The 25,336-nt window shown below is 54.0% G+C and overlaps 1 protein-coding gene across 1 annotated transcript in view; it reads left to right on the forward strand.

The window, feature by feature from the left end:
• Positions 1-25,336, forward strand: part of ZFHX3 (zinc finger homeobox 3) — an 81,657-nt gene that overhangs the window by 36,956 nt on the left and 19,365 nt on the right. Inside the window, exons 4-6 of the mRNA XM_026039582.1 lie at positions 11,526-11,633; positions 20,394-20,527; positions 20,727-20,927. Of these exons, the coding sequence (XP_025895367.1) occupies positions 11,526-11,633; positions 20,394-20,527; positions 20,727-20,927 (443 nt within the window). The remainder of the gene's footprint in view (positions 1-11,525; positions 11,634-20,393; positions 20,528-20,726; positions 20,928-25,336) is intronic.

Below are 25,336 nucleotides of genomic sequence, written 5' to 3' on the forward strand. Positions count from 1 at the left end.
ATATTTAGCAATTACATCTGTAGATATTCTCATTAACCTTAATTATCTAATCCCTTTTGTGAATATCGCTGGATTCTTGGCCACAGCAACATCCTGTGACAGTGATTTCCACAATCTAATTACTGAGTCTGATTCTGCATGAGGAGAGTGTTTGTTTCACCTGCGAGGCTCTGCGGACGCCGGGGCGGCTGCGCCGGTGCGGCAGCCAGGCCGGGCAGCGCGGCGAGGGCAGCGGCACCCAGCGCTGCGCCGGCTGGTACCGCCTGCAGCTGCAGTTAACATTGCAAATGCCTGTTTGAAACGTGCAGAACGGAACAACCCGCTGGCCCAGGGCAACCCGCGTGGCAGGGCGCCCGCCTGGGTGCGGGACCCAGCCGAGAGCTCTGCCAGCCCCGCACGCCCGGGCCTCCCGCGCACGAGGGCTGCGGACGCGGGCAGGAAGGAGCCTGCGCCCCTGCCCGGCTGGCCTGGCTGCCGAGACCTCTTGGACAACGGGCCTCGGGCAGCGGAGAGCAAGAAATTTCTGTAAGCTGGAAGAGAGGTTCTTAGTCCTTCTGAAAATCGTTTGTTTTCTGTCACGTTAATTGAAATTAGCTCCTTGTTTATGGGAGTATGGCACCTGGAAGTCCCACCTAATCTTCTTCAGACTGCTACCAGTTCTGTGTCCCTTTATCACGTTGTCTCATACATCAACTTTCTCAGGAAAGTAGGACCAAGCTCTCCAATTGCTTTCCTTCTTTTTTTTTTTTTTCTTTTTTTAGATTCTGCGTTCTTCACACATTTTCTTTCCCTAAAATTACCTTTCTTTTTTGAGGTGGGAGAACCACTATTATGCGTAGCATTGCAGCAAGATTGCCCGTCTCATGTAGGACCGTGTAGCATTTGCCATCTGTTTCTCTGCTTTTCGTGCAGCGGATCTGGGGACTTTGCCAATTATACTGCTTTGGAAGGTCTCTTCGACGACGATCATTGAAAAGCACACGGAAAACATGTTGTTCTCCAGTCTGTGCTGGCTTGTGCTTAAACAGAATCATTATTATTCACTTGCTTTCGTTCCCTCTTTCCATAGGGAGGTTGCTGAGGAGGTCCTGGTCCCCCTCTCCATCCTCCCCGACCTCACCGCTGTCCTCGGGTGCTGCGCTGGGACAAGGGCATGGGCGCGCGAGGTGAAGATGGCAATCCAGCCAAAGATTAGTTTTGTGGCTGACCCAGCAAATCCTCTTTACCTCCACAATCCTTTCTCCTCTCCCTGAATCGGTTTGAGCCATATGGCTTGTTTTGCCTTCTTTCTTGAAAGCAATTTACCTTGTGTGATGGCTGCGGAGCTCAGAATATAGGGCATTCTTGGATTTTGAATTCCTGCCCCGTGCCGAGAAGGTGATGGAGCAGGCTGTGATGTACAGGTCAAGCTTTCCTCCCTGAGACCGTGTTCAAAAGGGCTAGGTATGATGTATCTGAAGTACAGTACGTGTGCAGTAGTCCTGCGGGCCTGACTTGTTAGTGTAACACCACGGACCGTCCTGCCTGCCTAAGTCGGTGGCTGTTTGTGCAGGAACAACTCAGCTCTCGGTGACGGGCTCGGGTCTCATTCGCGACGGGAGGGACGGGGAGCGTCTGCGGAGGCCGTGAACCTGGCGTGGCAGAAGCCTGCTGGGAAGCGGCTCGCGGAGAACTGGAAACCCTTTAAATAAATGCTTACTTGACATGACTCTGTCTTCTAGAGTCTAACAAGCAGGGGAGCGAATGGCAGCCGCTGGCCAGGAATTGATTGCATTAATTGATATGCCAATAAGAGAGCTTGTTACATCCGCCATTGGTTAGGAGGCCGCCTAACAAGTCCCGCTGATCAATGGGACCAATAAAGATTTCATCCATTAATGAGCAACATGGTAATTAATGTTATCCATAAACCAATTAGCCCGGGTAGCTAATGCGCGGGTTAGCGCGGTGAGTGGCGGCGCGCGGGCCGGCCAGCGAGGACGGCGCTCGCGTCTTCGCGGGATGCTGTGGAGAAGCCAACGATCCCTTGGGGGATCTGGGGCGGAAGGAGGCCGGGAGGACGGCGGTGGGACTCCTTCTTCTGGGAATAGACACGTTTCTCCGGATTTACGAGGCAGTTTCAATCACTTCTTCCTTTCATAACCACTATGTAGGGTACTTGAAGATCTTTCCATTTCCAGCCCGGTTTCTGGCCGGGTGCAGGTGTCCTGGGGGAAATGTCCGTGCTGTGCCCTGGTTCCTTGGAGAGCTCCTTGTGCCTCCGCTGGGTCTGAGCACTTGGCCCGGTGTGGCGGCTCTGAGCCCTTCACTGCAGCCCCTCAGTGACGGCGTGGGAGCCGCGGGAACGTGGGTGTCCGCGCTGGGCGCGGGCTGCGCATGCTGCAGCGCTCCAGGGTACGGGCAGCGCCGGCTCCTGGCGCATGAGGGGTCTGTGCCCATGGCAGAGCGCGGCAGCACCGTGGCCCCGGCTCCGAACAGCGCCTGCACCGCGCTCCGCACAGGACTTACCTTGCGCTCGGAGCTATCGACCCTGGGAGACCCCTTGCGGGTTCCCTAATTGAAAATTAATACCAGATCAATGCCGGGGCAATTTGCATATTGATCATAAACAACTTTGAAGGCACCGAGGGCGTGTCGGATCAATAGGGCGCTGGAGCGGGCGGCGCGGAGCACGTCCCCCCGCAGAGGTCAACGGGCTGGAGGCTGCGCCGCGCGGGACGGGGACGGGGCTGCGCGGAGCCCCGGCGTCCTGGGCACCGCGGCGCTTTCCCACGGGCGCGTGAGGTGCCCTGGGGGGAAACGCAGGTTTTTGCTTTTTCTGTCTTTTCTTCGACCAGCTGAACTGAAGTCCAAGGGGTGAGGGAGCTGCCAGCCTCGCTGGGTCAGACCTGGGCTGTTCTTAGGGATGTTCAGCTTGGCTCTTCCATCCTTCCCTCCCACAATGCCGGGTTTGAAGCACAGGGCACTGTGAGCAGGATCTGGACAGCTCTGGGGCACCAGAAGAGATCTCAGCAGGGATTCTTGTCCCAGTGGGATTTTTTGGTGCTATATTTGCTTTTGGAGGGCAGCATTTAGATTCTTTATTCACTTGAGACCCTTACAGGGTGTTTAAAGATGGTTTCGTGTTGCAGGAAAGTGTTATTTCTGAGGCAACGCCGTGGCAAAGCAGCAGCTTCGTTGGCAGATGTATTCGGTGTCCCAGGGGACGGGCCGGGCGGCGAGGCCAAGCGGGGCCGCGGGGCGCCCCGTCGTCGCCCGGAGCGCAGGGGCAGTGCCAGGACGGGCTCGCGGCCGCCGTCGCGCATCTCATCGCCTCATCACGGAGCCTTCATTGACTCGGCCGCGCGGCGCTGATGGACTGAGGCGGGGGACGGCAGCTCCTAATTGCGGGAGATGGATTCTCGTCACAGTCGCGCCGGGGCCGCCACCTGGCGCGTGCCGCGCTGGGGACGGCGCCGCGGCTCCCGGCTGCCTCGCGGCCGTCCTGGCGCGCAGGGTCTCGTGCGGGTGCTGCTGCCGGCCGGCGCGCGGGACGGCCTGCCCGCCGGGGCCGTTCTGCAGAGCCACCCTGGGCGCACGCCCGGCAGCTCTGCTGCCCCAGAATATGGGATTATTTACAGACCTGCACATAGGTTCTTGGAAAAGAGACTCCCAGATTTAGGTTTTTAACAGGGAGCAGGTCAGAACCATCAACCCATCCAGTATTGAGTCAGTGCCATTGACTCAACTGATACTGAGTCAGTGCCACCCACCCAACCAGCGCTGGGTCAGTGCTGCCCACCCAGCTGATACTGAGTCAGTGCCAGCCACCCAAATGATATTGGGTCAGTGCCACCAACCCAACCAGGATGGGGTCAGCTCAGCCCCTCAGACTGGCCATCCCTGCCACGGTGGCACACGAGGTGTCCAGGGCTGCGGTGACACTTGGGTCCCTGTGCTGCCTGCCTGCTGCTGGTGCTTGCTCTACCCCTCCAGGCTGGCATTTAGTGTCTTCTCCCTTCTTTGCACAGATTTTCTGTGGTCTTGCTTCCTTGGGAGCTGTCAACCTGGCAGCAAGGTCAGGAGCCATCAGAATTTGCATTGGGATTGCGTTGAGTGCAGTGTATATGTAGGAGAGAATATTGCACATGGATCACAAGTGCAATTTTCTCTTCTAGACTTCTTGTTTTTAACGTAAAAATGAGTCCTTTTTGAAAATCCAGGTCCCTGATGTCCTGAATACTCCAGCACATCACGCTCCTCTGGCTTCCCATGGAGTTCAGATTCCCCGGCGCATTTCAGTGTTTGATTTAACCACGTCTTACGACGATGGTTCAGGACAGAGTTGTTGAGAACACTCCCTGTGCATTTCCAAACCTCAAGGCTAGACATGAACTAATTACAGTTAATTTTCATTGTATTTAGAGTACTGTGGAGGTGTAGTTTATCCTGGAGTTGCTCGAGTCAGCTTTAAGTTCAGCTTCACTTCAGCTCTGTGTTTGGAAATCTAGAAGGTCTCTGTAGCGTGAGCTTACTAACACTGAAGCCGAGCTCCTCAATTAAGTACGTTATTAAATAACTTAAGCTCACACTGCAGGTTAAGGACGATGGCAGCACAGTCTGGTGGTGCTTTTTGAGAAAGGTGGGGCATGTGCTTGCTGGGGACATTTCCGAGGTGGGTTTGTCTCCTCGCACTTGCAGCCGAGCAGTGCGGTTCTCCGCAGCGAGCGGCGGCCCTGCCTGCGTGTGCAGGGAACCTGCAGCCGGACATGGCCAGGAGCCTCCTGTGGCTGCAAGAGCTGTTTGTTTGTGCTGGCTGTTGCACTGCGTGCATCGAGCGGGCTGCAGAGTGGCTGTTATGTCTCATGCATTGAGCAGGCTGCAGAACAGCTGTTGTGCTGCCTGCATGGGATGGGCTACAGAGCGGCTCTTGCATTGCATGCATCGAGCAGACTTCAAGGCAGCTGTTGCGTTGCATGCATCGAGCAGACTGCAGGGCAGCTGTTGCATTGCATGCACTGAGCAGGCCACAGCGCGGCTGTTGCATTGCATGCATCGATCAGACTGCAGGGCAGCTGTTGCATTGCATGCACCGAGCAGGCCACAGGGCAGCTGTTGCGTTGCATGCACCGAGCAGGCCACAGCGCAGCTGTTGCATTGCATGCACCGAGCAGGCCGCAGCGCAGCTGTTGCACTGCATGCACCGAGCAGGCCGCAGCGCAGAGCAATGCATTGCTCTGCATGCATCGAGCGGGCTGCGGGTGGCTGGTGTCTCGTGCACGGAGCAGGCTGCAGAGCAGTTGCCTGCACGCGGCAGGCAGGGCACGGCGGGAGGCACGAGGTGTGCACGAGCTGGGCAGGGGTCCTGGATGGGGGACCAGGGCAGGGGCCGGCGAGGCTGCAGCGGCCGGGAGCAGCGGGCTCTCCGCGGAGCCCGGGCTCCCTGCGGCCGCCGTGTCCGGTGCCGCGCTCTGGGCCCGCTGCGCTTTGTCTGCTGACCCCTCCTCCCACCGCTCTCCATTTTGGAGCGGAGCTGTCCTCACTGAGAGGGGCTTCCTTTTGTTCCGCTGCTGGATCCATCGGCGCCCTCGCGCCAGGCCCCTGCCCGGCGCATTCCAGTTTGCAGCTAGGTTAAACTGTGCAAAATGCTGTTTTAAGAGAGGAAAAAGAAAGGAACTTGTCAAGATGCATTTGTTGTATCGCATTTAAAATGAAGCAGAATTGAAGGTAGTTTTTGTCCGACGGGGGTGGGGAAACGGGGGGGGCTGGAAAGCCGTCAAGCCGCAGGAGAAAGCCCCTCCTTTGTTGTCCTCCTGACATTGAAGTGTAATTTTTCATGGTTATTTGGACTGGAAAATGGGGAGAAAGAGGGAGATGGGCTTGCGATTATTTCCCATAAATGACAACACAATCACATCACGCTCCACTACAAACATGCTCAAGGAATTTGCCTTTTTTTTTACATTTCATGTGTGAAAATAACAGCAACCTTCCTGGCGCTGATGAAATCCAAGGGGACAAATCCCTGTTGGGGTCCACGGACCTAAAACGCAGCCCTGTTTGCAAAAATATAACGGTGTGCCCGTGTTGGGCGCTGCTCCCCGCGCGAGCGGAGCTGCTCTCGGCACAGCCGGCGCTCACCGTGTCTGCAGCGCTGGCAGCTCTGGGCCCACGGCTCAAGTGACGAGTTGGAGTTGGGAAGGTCAAAGTCTTGGGCTCCTCTCCTCGGAACTGGCCCTTTGCTTTGCTGGCGATAACCCAGGCGAACCTCTCCATTCTGCTCAATGTCTTGTTCTTTCTTGGGAAAAACAGGGGCAAAATTCATTACTACTGACTTTTATTTTTTTAAGACAGAAATTATGTTTTCTTCTAATTACCTATTCTAATAACGTTATTCCGTTTCTTAGTGCTGCTGCGCTTGTTTGTTTTTACCAAGGCACAGAGCAAAGGGCTGAGCGGTTTCGTGAGCTTTTTCCACATGCCTCGTGTCCGAGGGCCCTTCTGAGCCATGTGAAACACTCCGAGCTTTTCCTGGAGGCTCTTCCTGAACGGTGCCTGGAGCTGCCAGCTGACGTGCAGCGGCAGAGGGCAAAAAGAAGCCTACAGTGACAGCATTGATTTTAAAGAAGGGGGGATGCTGACATATGACGGAGGGTCATCTCGATTCTGTCCACAAGGAGCGTGTTTGGGAGGTAGTCACAGATCTGCATGGTTGTCACATCTGCCTGTGGAAAGTGGCCAAGACTTTTGGAGTTATTTGGAACAGGGGATGGAGGAAAGAGAGAAGTGACCAAGGAGCAGAAGCTCAAGGCTTGCAAGCAGATCTTTTGCTGCTGAATTTCTTGTGCTGTTCCTCTGAACGCTAAGGGTCTTTAGTCGTTGTACAGAAGCGCGGTGCAGTTGCCTCCTGTGAGCAGACAGATGGGGTTTGAGGAGGGCTCCTCAGCTGGGGACGTGTTTCTTTCTTGTCAGTGAAAATAGAGATGCTCTAGCAGTGCTTTTAAGTAGGGCGCCCTTGGAAAGAAGCGCCGTGACGCCCGGGTGAAGGCAGGGGGTGTTTGGGGCGCCGCGCGTTGGGCAGCGGGACCCCGGCGAGGCGGCTGGCGCTCGCCAGCCCTCCTGTGCCCGCTGCGCCCCGGCCGCTCCCTTCCCGCAGCCCGAGGAGCCCTGCGGGTTTCGGGGCAGCCCTGGGCCGGGCCGGGCCGCGGCCGCTGCTGCTGGAGCAGCTCGGGAGGCAGCTCCGGGCCGCCCTCGTCTCCGCGGGCCGGGACGCAGCGACCCGCACGGGGCCGACCGCGGGCACCAGGGCGGCCCTCCCGAAAACAGAGTGCGGGGAGCCATCCTGCTCCCAGGGAGAGACCCTGTGTACAATTAAAACTTGTTTCTGGTAAACCTCATTCCAGGAAAGATGAGCTTTTAACAAAAGGCTTTTGACAGCTGCAGGGTATTTCATTTTTTTAATGCCGAATGAAAAATCAATACATTTTTCTGGGTTATACATATTCAGAACAGGCTTGATATTTCCATTATAATGGAAAATGGGTGTCTGCACATCTCGCCTGTCAGAGCTGCACCACCGCATTTTCCAAGCCACTGCTAAATATTTCAAACCTGATTTGATTGTGGTTCATGACAGCTAATGCTTCTCAGCTCTCCGGCGTGCCGGAGGGTGGGAGGCGAGCGCGCCGCATCCCTAACACCGCGTCCCCATGACTGCATCCCCAACACCGCGTACCCCGCAATGCCACGGCCCTGGGCTCACCGCACTCGTTTGCAAAGGAAAATGTGGCGGGCAAAGGAGAGGCGAGAGGTCGCCGGCCGCTCAGACCAGCACAGATTGGGCCAGGGTTGGGTGGCTTCCCCAGGCACCTGAACTGTGTTCAGTACTGTGTTGAGCACTGTGTTCAGTTCTGGGCACCCCAGTATAGGAGGGACTTGGAGCTTCTGGAGAGGGTCCAGAGAAGGGCAACCAGGATGATTAAGGGAATGGAACATCTCTCGTATGAAGAGAGGCTGAGTGAGCTGGGCCTGTTTTCTCTGGAGAAGAGACGGCTCAGAGGGGATCTGATTAATATGTGTAAGTTCAGGAAGGGAGAATGCAGGGAGGAAGGGGACAGGCTGTTCTCACTGGTGGCCAGCGATAGGACGAGGGGTAATGGCCACAAACTGAAGCACAAGAAGTTCCGTCTCCAGGTGAGGAGCAACTTCTTTACTGTTAGGGTGACAGAGCAGTGGAACAGGCTGCCCAGGGAGGTTGTGGAGTCTCCTGCTCTGGAGGTCTTCAAAACCCGCCTGGATGCCACCCTGTGCCACATGCTCTAGGTGTGCCTGCTTGAGCAGGAAGGTTGGACTAGATGATCTCTAGAGGTCCCTTCCAACCTTAAATATTCTGTGAATCTGTGAATTCTGTGAACTGTTTCAGTCTCCATGGGGAAGGGGGCAGACACGTCGCGGTCTGACCCTGCGTAGCGTGTGCCGGGGTGCAGACACGGTCCCTGGGCACGGCCGGGCATCTGCAGATGTCAGAAAACTGGGATTTTCCAGAGTCTTTTCCCTCCCTCTTTAGTAAGAGGTTTAATTTCACAAAGGAAGAAGAAACTTTTTCCTAGGGATTTGCATGGGATGGTTTCAGAAGGGAGAAGAGCAGATTCCTTCTCCTTCCAGGTGCCCCGTAGCTGCTGCTGGTGCCTCCTGGTCCTGAGCTGACCCCAGATCCATGAATTTGTTTCCTGGGCATTCACTGGCTCAGCGCAAGTGCCGCGTGGCTGGCAGCTCTGAGCAGGAGTTTGCATTCCTATGGGACACAGCTCATGAGTCCTGCCCCAGCTCCTCAGGGGATGATGTCCGCTCTCCTTCCGCACCCCAGAAATGCCGTAGAGCTTCTGGAAGCCAAAGTACCCATCTGGCAGCTGCATCCTCCCTGCAGACGGGCATCTCTGGCCCCCAGGAGCCCCTCAGTAAGGTTCCCAGACGAAGACGACTCATCTGCATCCCACAGGTGCCTCTCAGGGCTCCTCGCTGGGTGCTGCGTGTCCTGCTCAGTCGCCAGCCTGCCCAGGCTCTCAGTGCTTGGTTAACTACAGCAGGGGCAATTTCACTCCTGCATATCAGTCTTGATTAGGATGATTCTTAGGACAAACGGCTTTGAGTTGAGAACCTTTTAGCTGTAGAACTCGTGGTAGAATTCTGGTCAAAATCTGTAAGAAACATAAAATAAAGCCTTTAGGTGATGGTGGCAGGCGGTGGTTTGCAGTTTCAGACTGGCCTGATTGAGCTGTGCTGTTGTTATGTATCCAAAGATGTACGGATTCTTTCTCTCCTGCAGCATTGTGCCCTTGGGGCTTGATCGCGGGATATCCCTCCTTGCTGGCTGCAGGACTGCCTTGCAGGGGGCTGCAGACTTACGGGAAAGTCCGTGGTCAGCTCTGCATGCAGCCTGGGACGGGGATTTGCAGTGAGAACGGAAGGAAAGGGGCACTGATAGCCCTGGCTGCGTGCGCCGCGTGCGGGGTGAGAGCCGCAGAGCTGTCCCAAGGGGAGCCCGCGCTCATGTGAGGAGTCCTGGCCTTGCTGCCCTGCTCTTGGATGCCGGCTCCAGCATGGGCTCACGCCTGGTCCAAGGCCCATCCCAGACCTGGACACGGCGCTCGAAGTGGGACGCGAGGCCGGGAGCCGCCTTTGGGAAGGGCTCCTGGCGGAAGCATCTCCGGGAGGCAGAAGCACCGGCCTCCAGCTCCCTGCAGCCTCCCTGCACAAAGGCGTCTTGTTCCCTCCCGTCCTGCCTTAAAAAACAGCCCTCAGAAAAATCAGCTTCAGCTGGAGGGGGGAGAGGAAGGGTTTGCAGCTCGCACGCCCCTTTCCCTTCTGCTTTTTTCTCTGTTTTTGGTTTTTTTTTTTTTTTTTTCCAGCCGCCTGCCCAGGGCAGAGGTGTTGGAGCCGAACAGGCAGATCCCCTGCGCTCGGACCACAGCGGCTCCCCAGAAGAGGGGCTGGCGAGTGCTTGGTGCGAGCGCCCGGCCGTGCAGACCCGGAGCAGCACGAGCCCCCGTGCCGGGGCCGCACGCCGGGCGCCGCCGGGACTTCACTGCTCTATCCTTGGTTTTTAATCATTTTTCTACCTTTATTGGTATTCATAGCTCACATTTTTCCGGTTACTGTCAGCCTGGGCTTGCATCCATTTTAAAGAGCTATTTTTTCCCCTTGTTGATGATGATGATGGTATAAAGGCAGATGGTGTAACTGCTTATGAATGTCCTATTTTATTTCCCGCGGACCAGACAGTTCTCTGGGAGACGAATATTGTTTCCACATGCTCAGGTTGGAGCGCAGGCGGCCCGCGCGCCGCTGCCATGCCGATGGTGACACCTCGGGGTCAGAGGCGGGAGTGCGCGGCGCTGGACACCCTTTGTGCTGCGGGGGCTGTGGCTGCGTGCAGCCACCGGCCGTGGGTGCTCCGAGCCCACCGCCACGGGTGCTTGGTGGCTCCTCAATGGGTGCTCAATGCCCTCCATCCCCAGGTCTGCCAGGAGCGTCTGGGCCAGGTGTTGCGGGAAGACCAGAATGGGAGGAAAACGCTGGATTTCCATCTGAAATGTCTTTAATGAAAGTTAACAGGGAGATTTTAATAGCATGATAGAGAACTCCTAATGAAGGTTTTAGTAAAACCAGCTAAACCCTGCGTTTTGGTGTTGAAATTCTGCGATCCTGTGGTTCTGTTTTGGTGCTGCCTCATTAAATAGAGGCCGTCTCGCCTTGGGTCACAGCTCTTCCAGAAAGCAAGATCAGGGTGGATCTCCTGTGTTTTGTCTTCCAGCGCCGATTGCCGTGACCGGGCACTGCGAGTTAAAGGCATAAACGGGGTGTCTTGACCCGCTTCCGAGCAGCGCAGCCGGCTGCACGGAGCTGTCACGTGCACGTGCTCCACAGGAACAGCCCGCGGAGCAGGTGCTGGGGGTGGCCTCACAGGGGACATGCTCGAGGTGGCGTCACAAGGGAAGATGCTAGCGATGATGTCAGAAGAGCAGATGTTCGAGGTGGTGTCACAAGGGGAGATGCTAGAAGTGGTGTCACAAGAGGAGACGTCAGAGGTGGTGTCAGAAGAGCAGATGCTGGAGATGGTGTCACAAGAGCAGATACTGGAGATGGTAGCGCAAGAGGAGATGCTAGAGGCAGTGTCACAGCCAGGCGAGTTCATCGGGTCGTTCCTGCTCAGCACTGTGCTGTCCATAGAGCTTGGGCTGGGGGTGTGGGGAAGGCAGTGGCAGAGGTGCCCTGAGTCCCTCGTGAGCCCTGGTACCTCCTCCATGGTTGGGGAGAACCAGCTTGTACCCTGCAAGGCTTGACCGTGATCTGCACCATGGGGCAGCTGTAGGGCAGCGTGATCAGGTCCTCTGTTGTCTCTCACCAGTCTCCTCTTCAGCTTCTCTCCTGACCACCTGCTCTGGACTTGAGCTTCAGCCTTGGACACCAGTATGCAGTGAGAGTTACTTGCTCTGCTCTTTTGACTTGTGTTTTTGATGTTATTCCTTTTGTTTCTCTTATTTCAGAAGAACCCATCGAAGATGTGGAAGGGCCCAATGAAACAGCTGTTGATGCTGAAGAGCCTGCCAAAGAGCAAGAGAGTGGAGGGGACAAGGACCAGAGTAAATGGACAGGTGAGTTTTGGTCCCCCTTTTTCTCTCAGTTCAGATGGGCTGCAGGCTAGATGTGCAGAGGGGTGCTGGTTGTCCTCTGGGGCCGTGCTCCTTTCTTCAGTTGGCTTCTTAAAGGAAAGATTCTACAAATTCTCAAACAACTGCTTGTTTCCGGCCAGTTTTTGGCCTCTTGGTTCATGTTTCTGTTGGAAACATTTGCTCCGTAGCGAGGTCTCTTTGAGCAAAAGCAGTGCTGCGAGGTGAACCTCGAGCTGCTGCTCTGCAGCCTGCTGGCGTCCAGCTGCCGCGGGGCTTCCTCAGCCTGCGCGTGCACACGCGCAGCAGCCGTGTCCTTGTGGGGGAGGCTGAAAGGCTTCGCTTTGCAAACCCCCAGGAAGAATTTCAGTCCTCTTACAAGGTGTGAGGAGGTCGCCCCGTCTTTCCCAGAAGATGATTGCTGCTTGCGAAGGGGGGATAGTTGAAGGGTTCCTGCCTTTGGGCAGGAAGCCGCGGCTCAGGAGAGGGCTGGTGGGTTCCTCCTTGTTGAGGCCGCTTCGGCCTGTTGGGGCAGCGAGGCCGTGGGTCTGGCTCCTCTCCCGCCGAGCCCAGGAGCGAGCAGGCCCTGGGCCACCGCTCGGTGACCTCCCCTGGCCCGGCGCCCCTCCTGCAGCCGGGCGTCTCCCGCGCTCTTGGCGGTTGCGTCTCGGAGACGCGACCAGCGAGGTGCTTCCTGCAGAGGCCTCCAAGAGCACAAGGTGGGCTTTCACCTGCGTGCTTTAATCTCTGCTCTTAGAAAATCTGTCCAGACTTAAGCAAGAAAAGCAAGCTGTGCTTTAGTGCTTGTGGAAACTCATGTTCCCAGCCCGCGTTCTAGACCTCACTTGGGAGGTTGCACTGCACATCGCTCCCCATCACAGACTCGCTCTTGGACGCAGAGGTATAAGCTTTGCTCCACTGTGGGGGATGCTTTAATTTCTTTCGATGCATGAAATAATTGTGTGATTTTAAGCGAAAGCACAGAAATGTCATGTAAAGATCCATGTATTGATATTAAATCTCCTGAAGGATAAGCAGGGCCTTTTACCCAAACCTGAGGCACTTGTAGAGCTGGTCTGTTGGAAAAGAGTACACATGAAATCATTTAAGGAGAAAAGAAAACCTTACCTTTTAAACCCTTTTCTATCCAGAAGTTCTAAGTTTGAGTGGTTTTGTTTTTGACATCCTGCCTGTGCAGTTCCTACCGCGTCCTTGTCAGTGAGGCAGGACATAAGGGATGGAGAGCTTCACCAGGGCTTCAAAGGGGAGCGCAGAGCGTGCGGCTGCGTGTGCAAACCACAGGGCTCTGCACGAGCCTGTCCGGAGCCACAGCAGCATTTACACACACCAGTGCCCGGTTCAGGTCTGCTTCAAACGTGCAACAACGCTACTTAAAACAGGAGAAAAAGGGGCAGAAAGAAAGTTCTGATATTGTTTGTGTGCGGTAGAAATGCAAAACAAGTCCTGTGCCTCAGCCTGAGCTGTGTCTGCTTTTAAACTCCCTGGCGAACGTAGCAATGTCATCATGTCCTTGCGGACCTCAGACCTGGAAGGAAATGGAAACTAGGTCAGATTATTCATGACAAACACAGAAGAATAGTGTCTGCATGTACAGAAATATCAAAACACCTTGGAACAAGTGAGATGTAGCTGGCGAGGGAAGCTGGGGCTATCAAGGAAGCAATCACAAACAACCTTGTAAAAAGCGAGCACAAGACAGGAGCTGATGGGCAGCTTGGCGGAGTGGAGCTGTCAGCCGCGCTGTCAGCGCAGCTGAGGAGCAGGAGGCGCCTCTGCCCTCGCCTTACCCAAGCGGGCTGCCTGCGTGGGGATCCAGGGGAGCCCGTGCCAGTGGCAGCTTGGGAGAGCTCCACCTCACCACGGGCAAGGAGAGGTCGCGAGGCGTTTAGTTAAGCTAGGTTTTTCCAGTCTGTGACCTGCTGCTTCGTACTTGGATATTTCAAAGAGACGATGAAACCACCCTAGCTCTCTCAGGTGTTACCTCATGTGGATTTACAGAAAGCAGGGGGGGCACCAGGAGAGGACAAACATGGTTCTTATCATTAAAAAGATGAGTAGCAAGGGAACTGTATAACTGACAACTTCTTTTGCCCCAGATTTTTCTGGGAATTGACCAAACAAGTGTTTATAAGTACTGGAAGATAATGAGATGAGTAAGAGTCAACATGGATTTGTCAAGAACAAATCATGCCAACACAGCCCGGTTTCCTTCTGTGTGAAGAGGGCTTGCTTGTGGTTAGCAAGGGTCTCCTGTCTTGGCCTCGGAAACACTATTTTCATGGCACACTCAGAGGCAGGCTCCAGAAGTGTAGGGTAGGTTGACATACTGCGGGACAGGCAGAACCGACGGGAAGCCTTCACTCCAAGAGAGGTCGGCAGTGACTCCTGGTGCGAAGGAAGGAGCCTTTGGACTAGAGTGTCAGAGGAGCCTCCTTGGGCTCTGGCTTTTCAGTGCTAAATTTGCCATTGGTGGCCGGCTGGGGGGCACCTCTGATGCCTTCGGGAGCGGGCTGGAGCTCAGGATGGTCATTACAAATTGGGAATATGGTAATATGGGAATATGGGACCACAGGCACGTAACTGCAATCAGGTGGAGATGATCAGGTCTGTAAATGTAACTGAACTGATAACAACAACAAAAAGAAAAACAAGGTAGGATCTGGTGTTGGCTCTCACGTGAACAACTGAACGTCACGTGCAGCTTGTGGGCAGCGGCCGTTTCCTCAGGGCTGGAATGCTGCTTCTGCACAACTCCCTCATTTCTGAGCATGGGACGTCAAGAAAGTTGAGGAAAAAATTCAGAAACCTGAGAAGCCCAAATTGAAAGGCATGATCTGCATCATGTTACCTGGGAGGAGAAAATGGAGCAAAGTGGCTTGTTCAGCCCTGAAGGAAAAGACAAAAGGGGAAGCCAAGAAAGGTGTCAGGCATAAAATGCTTGAAAGGAAGGAAATTATTTGTTCTCAGTGTTTGGGGGGTAGGTGACAAGAAGTAATGGGCTTAAATTGAAGGGAGAAAGATTGAGGTCAGGTAATATAAAAACCCAACCTCCTGGTAAAGCCCGTGTTCCCAGAAAATCTCTGCTGGAGAAGGGCAGGTTGGGGAAGGTTCCTGGGGGGTACCCGGGAGGGCCGGAGCAGCTGCCGCCGGGAATGGAGCAGCCCCCGCTCGCGGCGCCGGGGACGGAGCCGGAGCTGCGCGGGAGCGACGCGGGCGCCGAGGAGGGGCCACCTCGTGCAGTTCGGGGACACTGGGGACCTCTTGGCTCCTCGTGCTGCAGCTCGGCCCTTAGTACTCTGCTCACCTCGTGCTCCCCAGCTCTGTAACACAGAATTGTACAGTCTGCTACAGTTATTCCTTTGACTTCTTACAGACCTGCGAGCTCTGAACACCGTGTCCTGTCCGAGCAGTTCTCACAAACAGGAGTGAGCAATGAGACAAATTGGCCTGATCACTTTCTGCTGCACGTGTGCACACGTGGCAGGAGGCACCTCTCTGCTTTCACTGCAAATATTTATCAAAAAACAATTAAAATAATTAATAAGAAAGTTCCATCTGCAAAACAAATTTGTCAGTTCAGGCTTCTATTTATTTTTAAATAGGGAGCAAAAAAAAAAAAGTTTTATTTTCAAGCAAGATTTTCCATACTATGGAAAACTAAAGCTCAAATTGAAAATTTTGTGTGCCTTTTTATGAAGTTTTAGTAAAGCCCAAAAGATTTCCCAACTGCAGAGGCACTTTCTGCCTTTGGTCGTGCGCATCCCTGTTGCAGTGAGCTCATGTCAAGCAGCGGTGTTCCATAGCATCCAAAACTGTCACATGCCTCCTGGCATATTCCAAGTTGGGAGCATTTGCTCCTGTTCCTGGACTGGGCTCGTTTGCTCGTTCACAGTGACCCGGCTATGAAGGTTTCCTTAATGCACTCTGTTGTATAGATGTAGAATATCAGATATTTTTTTACCCAAAAAAACAAGAAAGAAGCTCTGCTTAAAATATAGATTGAAATGAAATATTTCTAGAGGACTAGCCTGAAGGGCTTTTATTTTTTTTAATGATTTTTTTTTTTTTTACTCCATGATGCTCACCTAACACAGAGCAATTAGTGCAATGGAGCGTCCCTGATTCGAATCCGTGGTAGATTGCTATTAAAGGAGGTATTAATGGGCTGCCGAGAGCTGGGAAATTGTTGCAGAAAAGTGTGTTTATGGAGTATGGTGCTGGCAGGCATGATTTCAATCGTATTTGACATGTTTAACATAAATGTATACTGCACAGCTCCTGCAGTTTATGAATAATTCCTACAGGCCCACTGCCTTTCTAATTACTGAAATTGAAAAAAACAGGTCAGGCACATCCTGACGGAAATCTATTACTGCCCCTCCCCCCCACCACGGCTTTTTCCCCTCTTTTTTTAATATATGGCGTTGCCGAGCACTTAATGGCTGGGATGCACTGCAGGGCCATCGGGAAGTGGGGGGAGCGGGGATGAGAGAATTGGAGCGTCCCTGCCTTCCCACATCCCGGCATCCCTGCGTGCCCTCATCCCTCTGTCCCCTCATCCTTGCATCCTCTCAGCCTTGCATCCCTGCATCTCATCCCTGCCTCTCCTCATCCCCACATCCCTACATCGCTGCCTCCCCACATCCCTATATCTCCTTATCCTCTCATCCCTGCATCCCCGCATCCTTGTGCTGTGTGCAGGTGAGGGACCCGTGGGGGACAGGGCAGCTCCGCACGCAGCAGAGCACCATTGCAGAGCAGGGGACACAGCTCCAAGCACCATTGTGGGGCAGGGAACACAGCTCCATCCACAGGGCAGGGACACATCCCCATCTCGGGGCCTCCGTGTGCGCAGAGATACTGCTGGCCCTGGCAGTGCCACTGGGAGCTGCCTGGGAGGCTCCTTGGCCCGGGAGCATTGGCTGCAGATTCCTGTACCTGAGCGTTCGTTAAGGGCACGGGCCCTCCGTTGGCTCCATGCCGAGACGCCTTGCTGGACTGTGGATGCTCCGTGGACAAAGCTGGACCACTTCCCGGGGCCGGAGCGAGTCCCTTTGCTGCATTGCTCCAGTTTGCTGCTCCGGGAGGGTCTCTGTGCACGTGCAGCTGCTTCGCGTGGCCTTTGCAGATGGCACTTGCCATATTTTTAAGTTGAAAGGTTTCTTTCAGCTGAAATGGGCTGCAATATTTGCACAAAACGGCAGCTGGCTCGAGAACCACGTAAGATGGTGAGGTCCAACCCCTGTGGCTGTCTCCTTTCGGACGCTCGCGGACGCCAGGTTAACGGAGGGCCGTGCAGGAGCTGTGTGTCGGGCAGCGCGCTGCCCTGCCGGCCGCGGTGCCGCGTGGCGGAGCACGGGTTGGAGAGGAGCAGGGCACCGCGCGGGAGGCGACGCGCGCAGCGCGGCAGCAGGGCCTGATGCCAGCACCCCCTTCGTGCCCCGCACTCGCTCGGGGAGGGATTTCCCCCGTTTGTTTTTGCTGTCTCAGTTTGTGCTGAGCAGCGTCTGCCTGCAGGACGCGCTGGTCGGACCCATGCGCGACATTAGTCCGGGCTCCAGAGCTGCTTATCCTGCGGCACGGGGCGCCTGCCTGCGCAGGGAGAGTGGCTGCAGGGCGGCCGAGCTCCCCAGGGAATGTCAGGAGGCTGCTGGAGGGTGACACCGCCAGACGTGGAATTTTATCTTCCGCCAGGCAGGGAAAACGCAGTCCCTCGTCCGGCCACAAAGTTTGTCCCAGGCTGGCGCTGAACTCGGGTGGAGGGAGGCTTTGCAGTTGGCCGCTTCTGAGATCAATGGAGAGAGCAAAAACCCCACAGTAAATTTCTAGGGCGAGCGGCGAGGTGGTTTACGGAACGCAGGGAGATGAGAACCTCTGGCTTACGGAAAGCAGCATGAATTAATAATCATTTAATTGGCTGCTCCATTATGTTGCTGGTCAGGAGATGGGAGTTGAGATGAAGGGGCTGTCAGGGGTGCTTTAGCCAGAAGAAGCTGACGCTGGGAGGCGGTGGTGGCTCCCATGCCACCCGGATCGGGGACAGTTGTCATGCTCACCTCGGACCTGTGCAAGAAGGGACCCACATGTCCAAGTAGGCACCCCCTCGTCTGCGGGGTGACACCGGCAGGATTTCGCATCCTCTTCTGAAAAGCAGAAGGTGCTGAGAAGGGAGGAGAATGGAGGTGGCCTCCACTGGCATCCTGGGCACCTGGGTGTGCTGAGAAACACAGCTTTCTCAAAGGTCAGCAAATCTGAAATGAACCCACTTACAAAGTCAAAAATATTAAAAACCCTAGTTGCATCGTTCTGTAGACGCAGGTAAACCTTGCTTTTCCTTCTTGGTGAGGCCTTTATCTGCAGGCAGGATCCCTCACGTGTGCTTCCCGGCCCGGGCAGAGCTCTGGTTTGCAGGGAAGGCCTCGATGCCCTTCTCGAGCAGGACGTTGAGCCCAGCCCGGCCGCACGGAGCAGCCAAGCCGCGCGGCCCCGTTCCGAGCGGAGCCAAGAGCCCTCCTGATGCCTCTCATCTGCCGTGTGGACTGAATGTGTCACTTACATGTCTGGCAGCTTATGAACAATAAGCTCCCATTTGAGTTGTCAGCTAGAAAAAAATAATACTTAGAGCAAATACTGAGCATATATTTTTTAGAACTCTGCAACAAACCAGTTATTCTGGAGCTTGGATAAATATTAATAATTCTGGTTTTGAAGGATTAATGTGACGGGTTGGATCAAGTGCACTTAATAAAAATGAGCCCTTTGGAGACAGTAAGCAAAGGTAGATTTTTAATTACCTTTTACTTTTCCCTGCTTCTAAGCAGGCTGATTCCAGGAGGAAGGAAATAGGAAAAAGCGCAAAAGGCCCCAGCGGTTACAGGGAGTATTCAGCAAGTCTGCGGCAATTGTCTGCAGCTGGGATACTAAAATAGTGACTGTATCTATAAACATCGCTCCGTGTCTTGGTAGAGGTTGCGCATGGGGAAATCTGGCATTGCGCGAGTAGGAACCAGGTTTGCTCCTTGCTGTCGGCAGCACCAAATCTCGTCACGACGGCGAGATCCGTGTCCAAAGTCCCCAACGCTTGGTTTTGAAATGCCCGCGGTTGTAGCAGGTCTCCTGGTTTTCTTTCCTGTGCAGTTCTGCAGGTGTCTGGTGACAGAGTTTCCATTCTGCAGTTTGGAGGGGGCCAGGGCAGGGGCCAGCGGTGGCCGCGTGCGGAGGGGCCGTCTGCGGCGCGGGAAGGCAGGTTCATGTCCCCAACTTGTTTTACACGGAGAAACATCTCGCTGAGACCTTCCAGTAGGCTTGGCAGAGCAGCAGGTCCTGCGTTGCTTGCTTTCATCTAGGTATTCATGGAGTGACAATTCCGCGTGTGTGACAGGGTGGGAACAGCAGGTGAGGAAGTCACCTCTAAGAGGCTCTGCCACGTCCACATCTACATGGAGACCCTTAGGAGTGCCAGAACTCACCAGCCCCTGCCAACCGTCCTGGTGTCTTTTGCAATATGAGTTTTCTGTTTCCTGGAGGGTATGAATGCTTGAGGGAGGGTGTCTGACCACATGGATTGCACTTCTTACTTTGGCACAGAACTTTCCGAGATACATCTCCTGTCGGGAATGGAAAGCATCTTTGTGAAGGAAGTAGTTTACCTGGTTTTACTGTGGCTGCCTCTTCTGCAAAGAGGTGCAGATGCCAATGAGTTCACAAAGAGGAGACAGGGAGCAGAGGATGGGGGGACCGGTCTAGGAATGCTACAGTGCCTTGTTAATCGGCAGCCAATCCATCATATTAAATATCCAGCTGTCATATATTACCTTTCAAGTGAAAATGAATAACTCCCATTAAGGGCGAAATGGGTTTGAAGTCGATTCGAGACAGATTAAAGTACTGTTATGAATGTGTGTTCGGGGAGGAGGAGACGGGGGCTGTGTATAATATACTTGTCCTTACAGTTTTTAAATAATAGATGTCCCACAAATTTATGTACTCGGGATGCAGGGGGAGGGGTAAAGGTCAGGGGATGTGCGTGCTGAGAAGTGCCTCCACCTAGCCAGCGCTCGGCTCTCGCCTCCTGGCTTTGTTTGCCTTTTCTTGCCTTGGTGAACTAAAATCACCTCCCGTCAACTTGTTACGGGCTGCCTGGACCTCGTCCAGCAGCTGCAGGCTGGGCTCTGCTGCGGGTGTCCCGCCGGGGTCCTGGTGGGACCCTGGCTGGAAGCGCCCTCGGATGCGTCCTGCTCCCCGAGCTGGCGGCGCGAGCGGCGCTGCTCGCTAGCACGGAGCCCTCGCTGCCGGAGCGAGGTGCCGGCCGAGATGCACAGCTCCCTCTGTCCAGAGCTGGGAGTGTGGGTCCTGCCGTGTCACGTGCTTGTCCAGCTGCTGGCGCAGGCAACACCCTGGCCCAGCCTTTCTGTGTCGGTCACAAATAAAGGAAAAGGCTCTCCTGCACCCAGCAGGTTGTGAACCGACTGCGTAAAGAGCTGTGATTTTTCTGTTTCTAACTGTGAATTTGACACAAATTCTTTATGGCAGATAATTCCAAAACACTGTCTTTTTTTTTTTTTTTCGGCCAGGTATGCTTCGTATGGTCTATGTTAGTCCGTATACTCATTCTCCTCCAAGTCCTACGTTGGAAGGAACTACAGCAGTATAACTGGAAATACTGTCTTCATCCAATGTAAACCTCTTTGGGGATGTCCTGATATAAATCTCTTTTTGTTGCAGCACCAGCCAGCCAGGCAGAGAAGGAGCTGACAGAGCCTCCAGCATCCTCTAAACGCATGTCATTTCCCAGCAGCTCTGAGTCACCTCTCTCCTTTAAATGGTCCAAAACTTCAGAGGAGACCAAATCAGAGCAGGTAAGGAGCAAGAACCCAGCTTTCTTTGCATCTACCAGCAGTTGATTGGTTTCGTGCCAAAAGCAAAAAAAAAAAAAGAGGACAATGACAAAAGGTGGTAACTTGTAGGAAAAGGTATCAAATTATTAAAGTCTAGCTGTAAGGAGGGAGCAAAACAGCAGCTGGAGCAGTTGCATGATTCATTTGTCTTGCTCTGCAGATGTATCAGTGTCCCTACTGCAAGTACAGTAACACAGACGTGAATCGCCTGCGGGTGCACGCCATGACCCAGCACTCGGTGCAGCCCATGCTCCGCTGCCCGCTCTGCCAGGACATGCTGAACAACAAGATCCACTTGCAGCTGCACCTCACACATCTGCACAGCGTGTCCCCGGACTGTGTCGAGAAGCTCATCATGACGGTAAGTTGCTGAGTATTCAAACACCTCTTTTGCCTTCCAGGAAATAATAAAAAGAGAGGGGTGCCCTGGCCTGCACAGGCTGATACTGCTGCAATGTGCCACTCAGGGCAACTCCCTTTCTCCCCAAGGTTTTTCCCACCCGCGTGCTGTGCCTGCAGAAGCCAGGTTGTCCATGCTTGAGCACTGTGAAAACTGGCACTATTGCCATGTTGAGTAATTTTCTGATGAAGAGATTGGAACAAACAAGATTTTCCTTAACTCCTGAGATCATCACAGAGGACTGCATGTCACATAGAAGCTCTCAGAGATGAAGCAGTGGATGTGCTGTGCTGCTCCTGTCGCAGAGAGGGCAAGTGCTCCCTATGTAGATTAGCACGTTCAAAGAGGGACACCAGGGTTGTTAAGGTAACAGATTACAGGAAATTGGGTATCAGGTTTCTGTTTAAAATAAGGATCAACAGGGTTATTTCTATTGGCAGTCTTGTCTTGTGGAGGAGAGACAGCCCTACCGTGCAGCCCGTACTTCACATGCACTCCATTCACTTAATGACGATCATTGTTATGATTGTATGAGATAAGTTGGATCTGTTATTTCTGTGGGGAACTGTTCTGTCCAAATAATCATGCTTTTGATATATAGCAATTCACTTTCTTCAGGGTAACCTGAACAAGGAAGGGATATGCAGCGGTTGGCCCAAGAGAGCTTAAGTCTTATGTGACTGTGAATACTATAAAGCGACTGTTTCAAGTGCTATTTTCAAAATATTTTGAAACATCTGATCATAAATAGGATTCTAAGAATAGACAGGTAAAATTCTCTGAAGTCGGAGGTTAGGACATTAAAGTGATGATTGAAAGTTCTCTAAATAAAGTCAACTATTTTCATGTAGAGACTTGAAATTTTTCACAAATGCGCTCGAAAATGGTTTGTCGAAGCCAGCCGGCGTCGCGTGGTTTGTGCTTGTCACGGCTGGGCAGTCCGCCCTGCAGTGGGGCAGCAGACGGTGGGTCACAACAAATGTGTTTGCATCGGGCTTTGGTTCTGCCCTGGATCGTTGCTTTAGCATCTAGTATGGGACTCGTCCTCCAGCACTGCCTCCGAGGAGCTGGAATTCAGCTAGCTTCAGGAAGAATTAGTTAGAGTGCTTGATGGGTAGCACTGAATTAACAGAGCAGTGCTCAGATTCTCATTTGTGAGACCTGTGTTTTTCTCTTCTGGCTCCCTTGTTCTGCCAGAGCTGTTGACTGAGATTCTCTTCACAGCTGGCATGTGTGTAGAGCCGTGTCCACCGCTGCTGGACCTCATCTGTGGTACCTCTGCACACCTCTGCTGCCGCAAAAATACTCAGAGGTGCACCCCTCCCGCAGCACGGAGGCATTTGTTGGAGTGATAACATCTCCAGTCTCAAAACGTGGGCTTTTTTTTGTGCATTTCCTTTTCATAGGTTTTACATGAATGCATCGTGCCATTTGGTAGTGTCAGTGTAAGATACAGGTAGAATTAATAAGGCACATTTTCAAAAACCCTTCTAAATTCACAAATGGTATGTATTGTCAGATTTCCACAATGTTATTTTCTTTGGTATAGTCTTCAAGGCAAGGTTGTGTCTGCATTTAAGAATGTGTTGCCGAGTCTATAGAATTAAGTGTTTATTTTGATTCCTGTCAGTTCTCTCCCTTTGTGATTTTTTTCCTTGTACCCCATTTCTGCTTGTTTTTCCCTGCTTTTCTGATTTCTGACAATGGAAAGGAATAATACGGCATTTGTCGCAGTCCTCGTGTTCCGCGCTCCGCTCCTTCCCGCGTTGCTGTGTGCGCCGATGCGGGCTGGGCTGCCCAGCGTCTCCTGCCCCTCTTTGTTCTTCTCTTTCTCTCTCCCTTCCTCGTCTCCCTCTCCACCCCCATGTTCTCTTCATCTCCCTCCTGGTTTCTGGGTGCCAGTTTCGCGCCTGGGCACGGAAGGCTCCCGGTGGCCGCTGTCGGACCAGGCTGTCGCAGCCACCTGTGCTCCATGGAGGACACGTCCTCGTGGCCATTGAAGGTAGCGGCGCTGACAGACCCAGCATCTCCTGAACGCAGAATACGCTGCACCCGCAGCAAGTGTCTGGGCACAAGGATCTCCCCCGCTGGGGCTGCAGCCATTTTAAGTGGTGGTGGTGAAGCGTGCAAATACTCCTCGAGGACTCAAACAAACCTGGGTAGCTTCCAGCTACATTGATGGAAAACATTTTGACCGTAGCAAAGCACCAGGCAGAAGCCCAGCCCTTTAGTAGATGGTTTGCTGCCGTGTCGGTTATTCTGGTGAGCAGATGGCTGGTTTCTCAGTTGGGCTCTACAAAACAAGCTGTGGAGAAATGGCTGTGGTTAAATTGGTGCATCCTCTTATCAGAAATGAACATATAGCCTCCAAGACGTGTGAAGACTAATAGAAACAACTCATCAAGGAGCTCCACCAGCCCCAGAAGACGCACGCGGCAGAGTATCTGGTTGGGGTGGAGGACGGTTGGGTCAGGGCTGTGGGTTTCCAGCAGGACCTCGCCTGCCGCAGCGACACGCAGCACTGCTGAGCACTGAGGAACACGGCCAGCGAGCTCACCCGCCTCTCTCTTCTTCTGCTCACCCTGCCATTGCCACCAGCACTGGGTAGCATTTTCCATCAGTACCCAGAGACGTGTCTGAGGAGGAAGATTGTCTTTTCTGGTTCAAATACATTAACATGTGGGTCAAGAAGATTGTTCTTTTTTGCATTAAATGACAAATGCATTAAGAAATCAGCACAGCCTGTGCAGAATGTGGGAGCATCAGATGTCCCTCACGTTGCCGGTTCTCACTAGGACTCCTGTCTCGCTCTGACGCGTGACTCAGGTCCTGGTGCCACCATGAGTGAATTGCAGCCCGGTAAATGGGAGCCGGGTTCCTCTCGACACACTGTCTTTGCACTCGGCGTTTGGAGGAGGCTCCAGTTAATAATACCTTATCAGCCGCCTTTCAGGAAACTGCAGTGTCTAATACGTCTGTTGCCATGGGAACGGCTGCTCGCGATGCTCCGCGTCTCCCGCCTGAGCTCCGCGCCCGGCCCCGCGCGAGCGGCTGGGGCGGCCACCCCGCAGGGCGCAGGCGAGCGGCCCCGCCGCGGCACCCGCAAACAGGAGCCCGGGAAACAGGAGCCCAGCTAGAAGCCCAGCCACCGGAGTGGCGGGAAAGAGGGCCCATGGCTGGGGCTCTCCCTGCCCTGCTTGCTGGACGAGCTGGCCCTGGGGGATCGCACATGCCCTTCCTCGCACCCTGGACAATCCCAAGTGTGTTTCCCGCACCCCAGGTGATCCCGTGTGCATTTCCCAGTCTCCAGGTGATCCCACATGCCCTTCCCTGCTCCCAGGGCAATCCCACGTTTGTTTGCTGCACCCCAGGTGATCCCGTGTGCACATCCCACATCCCCAGGTGATGCCACGTGCACTCCCCGTGCCGCAGGGTGCCCCAGCAGCCTCCACGCAAGGCCGTGCAGGCAGCAGAGCTCCGCGTCCGGGGTGCGGCGCGGTTCCATGCTTGACAAGATGATGGGCTCCAGGTGGGAGCGTGGCCGCCTGCCGCGCCGTCCCCCTCGCCGATGCTCCTGCCGCTTCCCTCGTCCGCGACGTCTTCCCAGCCGCCTTTTCATCTTGCTCTCTTCTCCCTGCTCTGAAAGCAATCCTCCACTATCTCCACCATCCGCGCTTCCCTCGCACTATCTTTACATTTTTCCCCTTCCCTATTGTCTTCTCTTATTGCTCGCTCCCTTCTGCTGTCATTCAATTTTTCTCTCTCCCTCTGTCTCGCCCCCTCTTCCTCCCCCCTTTCGCTCTCACTCTGTGTCTCATTCTCCATCTCGGATGAAGGTAATGAAAATAATCGGGCTTCATTAATTCTGAGCCCTGTGAGATGATAGCCATTTGGAGCCATGTTTGCCAATTAGATGGTCTAAATTAGAAGTGACCTTGGTATACTGCCATCGCTTTGCTTCTCTGAGTCTAATGAAGCTTTTCACTCCAGCACCCTCTCTCTCTCTTTGTAATGGAAATTACCTCCTTTGTCTGGTTCGGGAACCTTGCATCGCATGTGTATTTCCCCCTGGTCGCATGGACATGGGGATGGTAATGTACCTCCTCAGACCCCTTCTAGACGTTTTCTTTCTGAGCCACATCATTTCTGCATTCTTAGGGCTTTTACAGAGGACCCGTGTAGAACCTCCTTGCATCCGGCCGCGTGGTGCGAGCGGGCCGTTCGTTTTGCCCAAAGGTTGATTTTGGGACATGGGGGAATACGCCTGCATGGAGCTGCGGGTGCAGGAGCGATGGGCAGCGCTGAGCCCCGGGTCTGCGCGTGGAGCTGTGGGTGCAGGAGCGATGGGCAGCGCTGAGCCCCGGGTCTGC

This window comes from Nothoprocta perdicaria, unplaced genomic scaffold (assembly GCF_003342845.1).
Source record: "Nothoprocta perdicaria isolate Ctin4 unplaced genomic scaffold, notPer1 scaffold_234, whole genome shotgun sequence".
Lineage (NCBI taxonomy): Eukaryota > Metazoa > Chordata > Aves > Tinamiformes > Tinamidae > Nothoprocta > Nothoprocta perdicaria.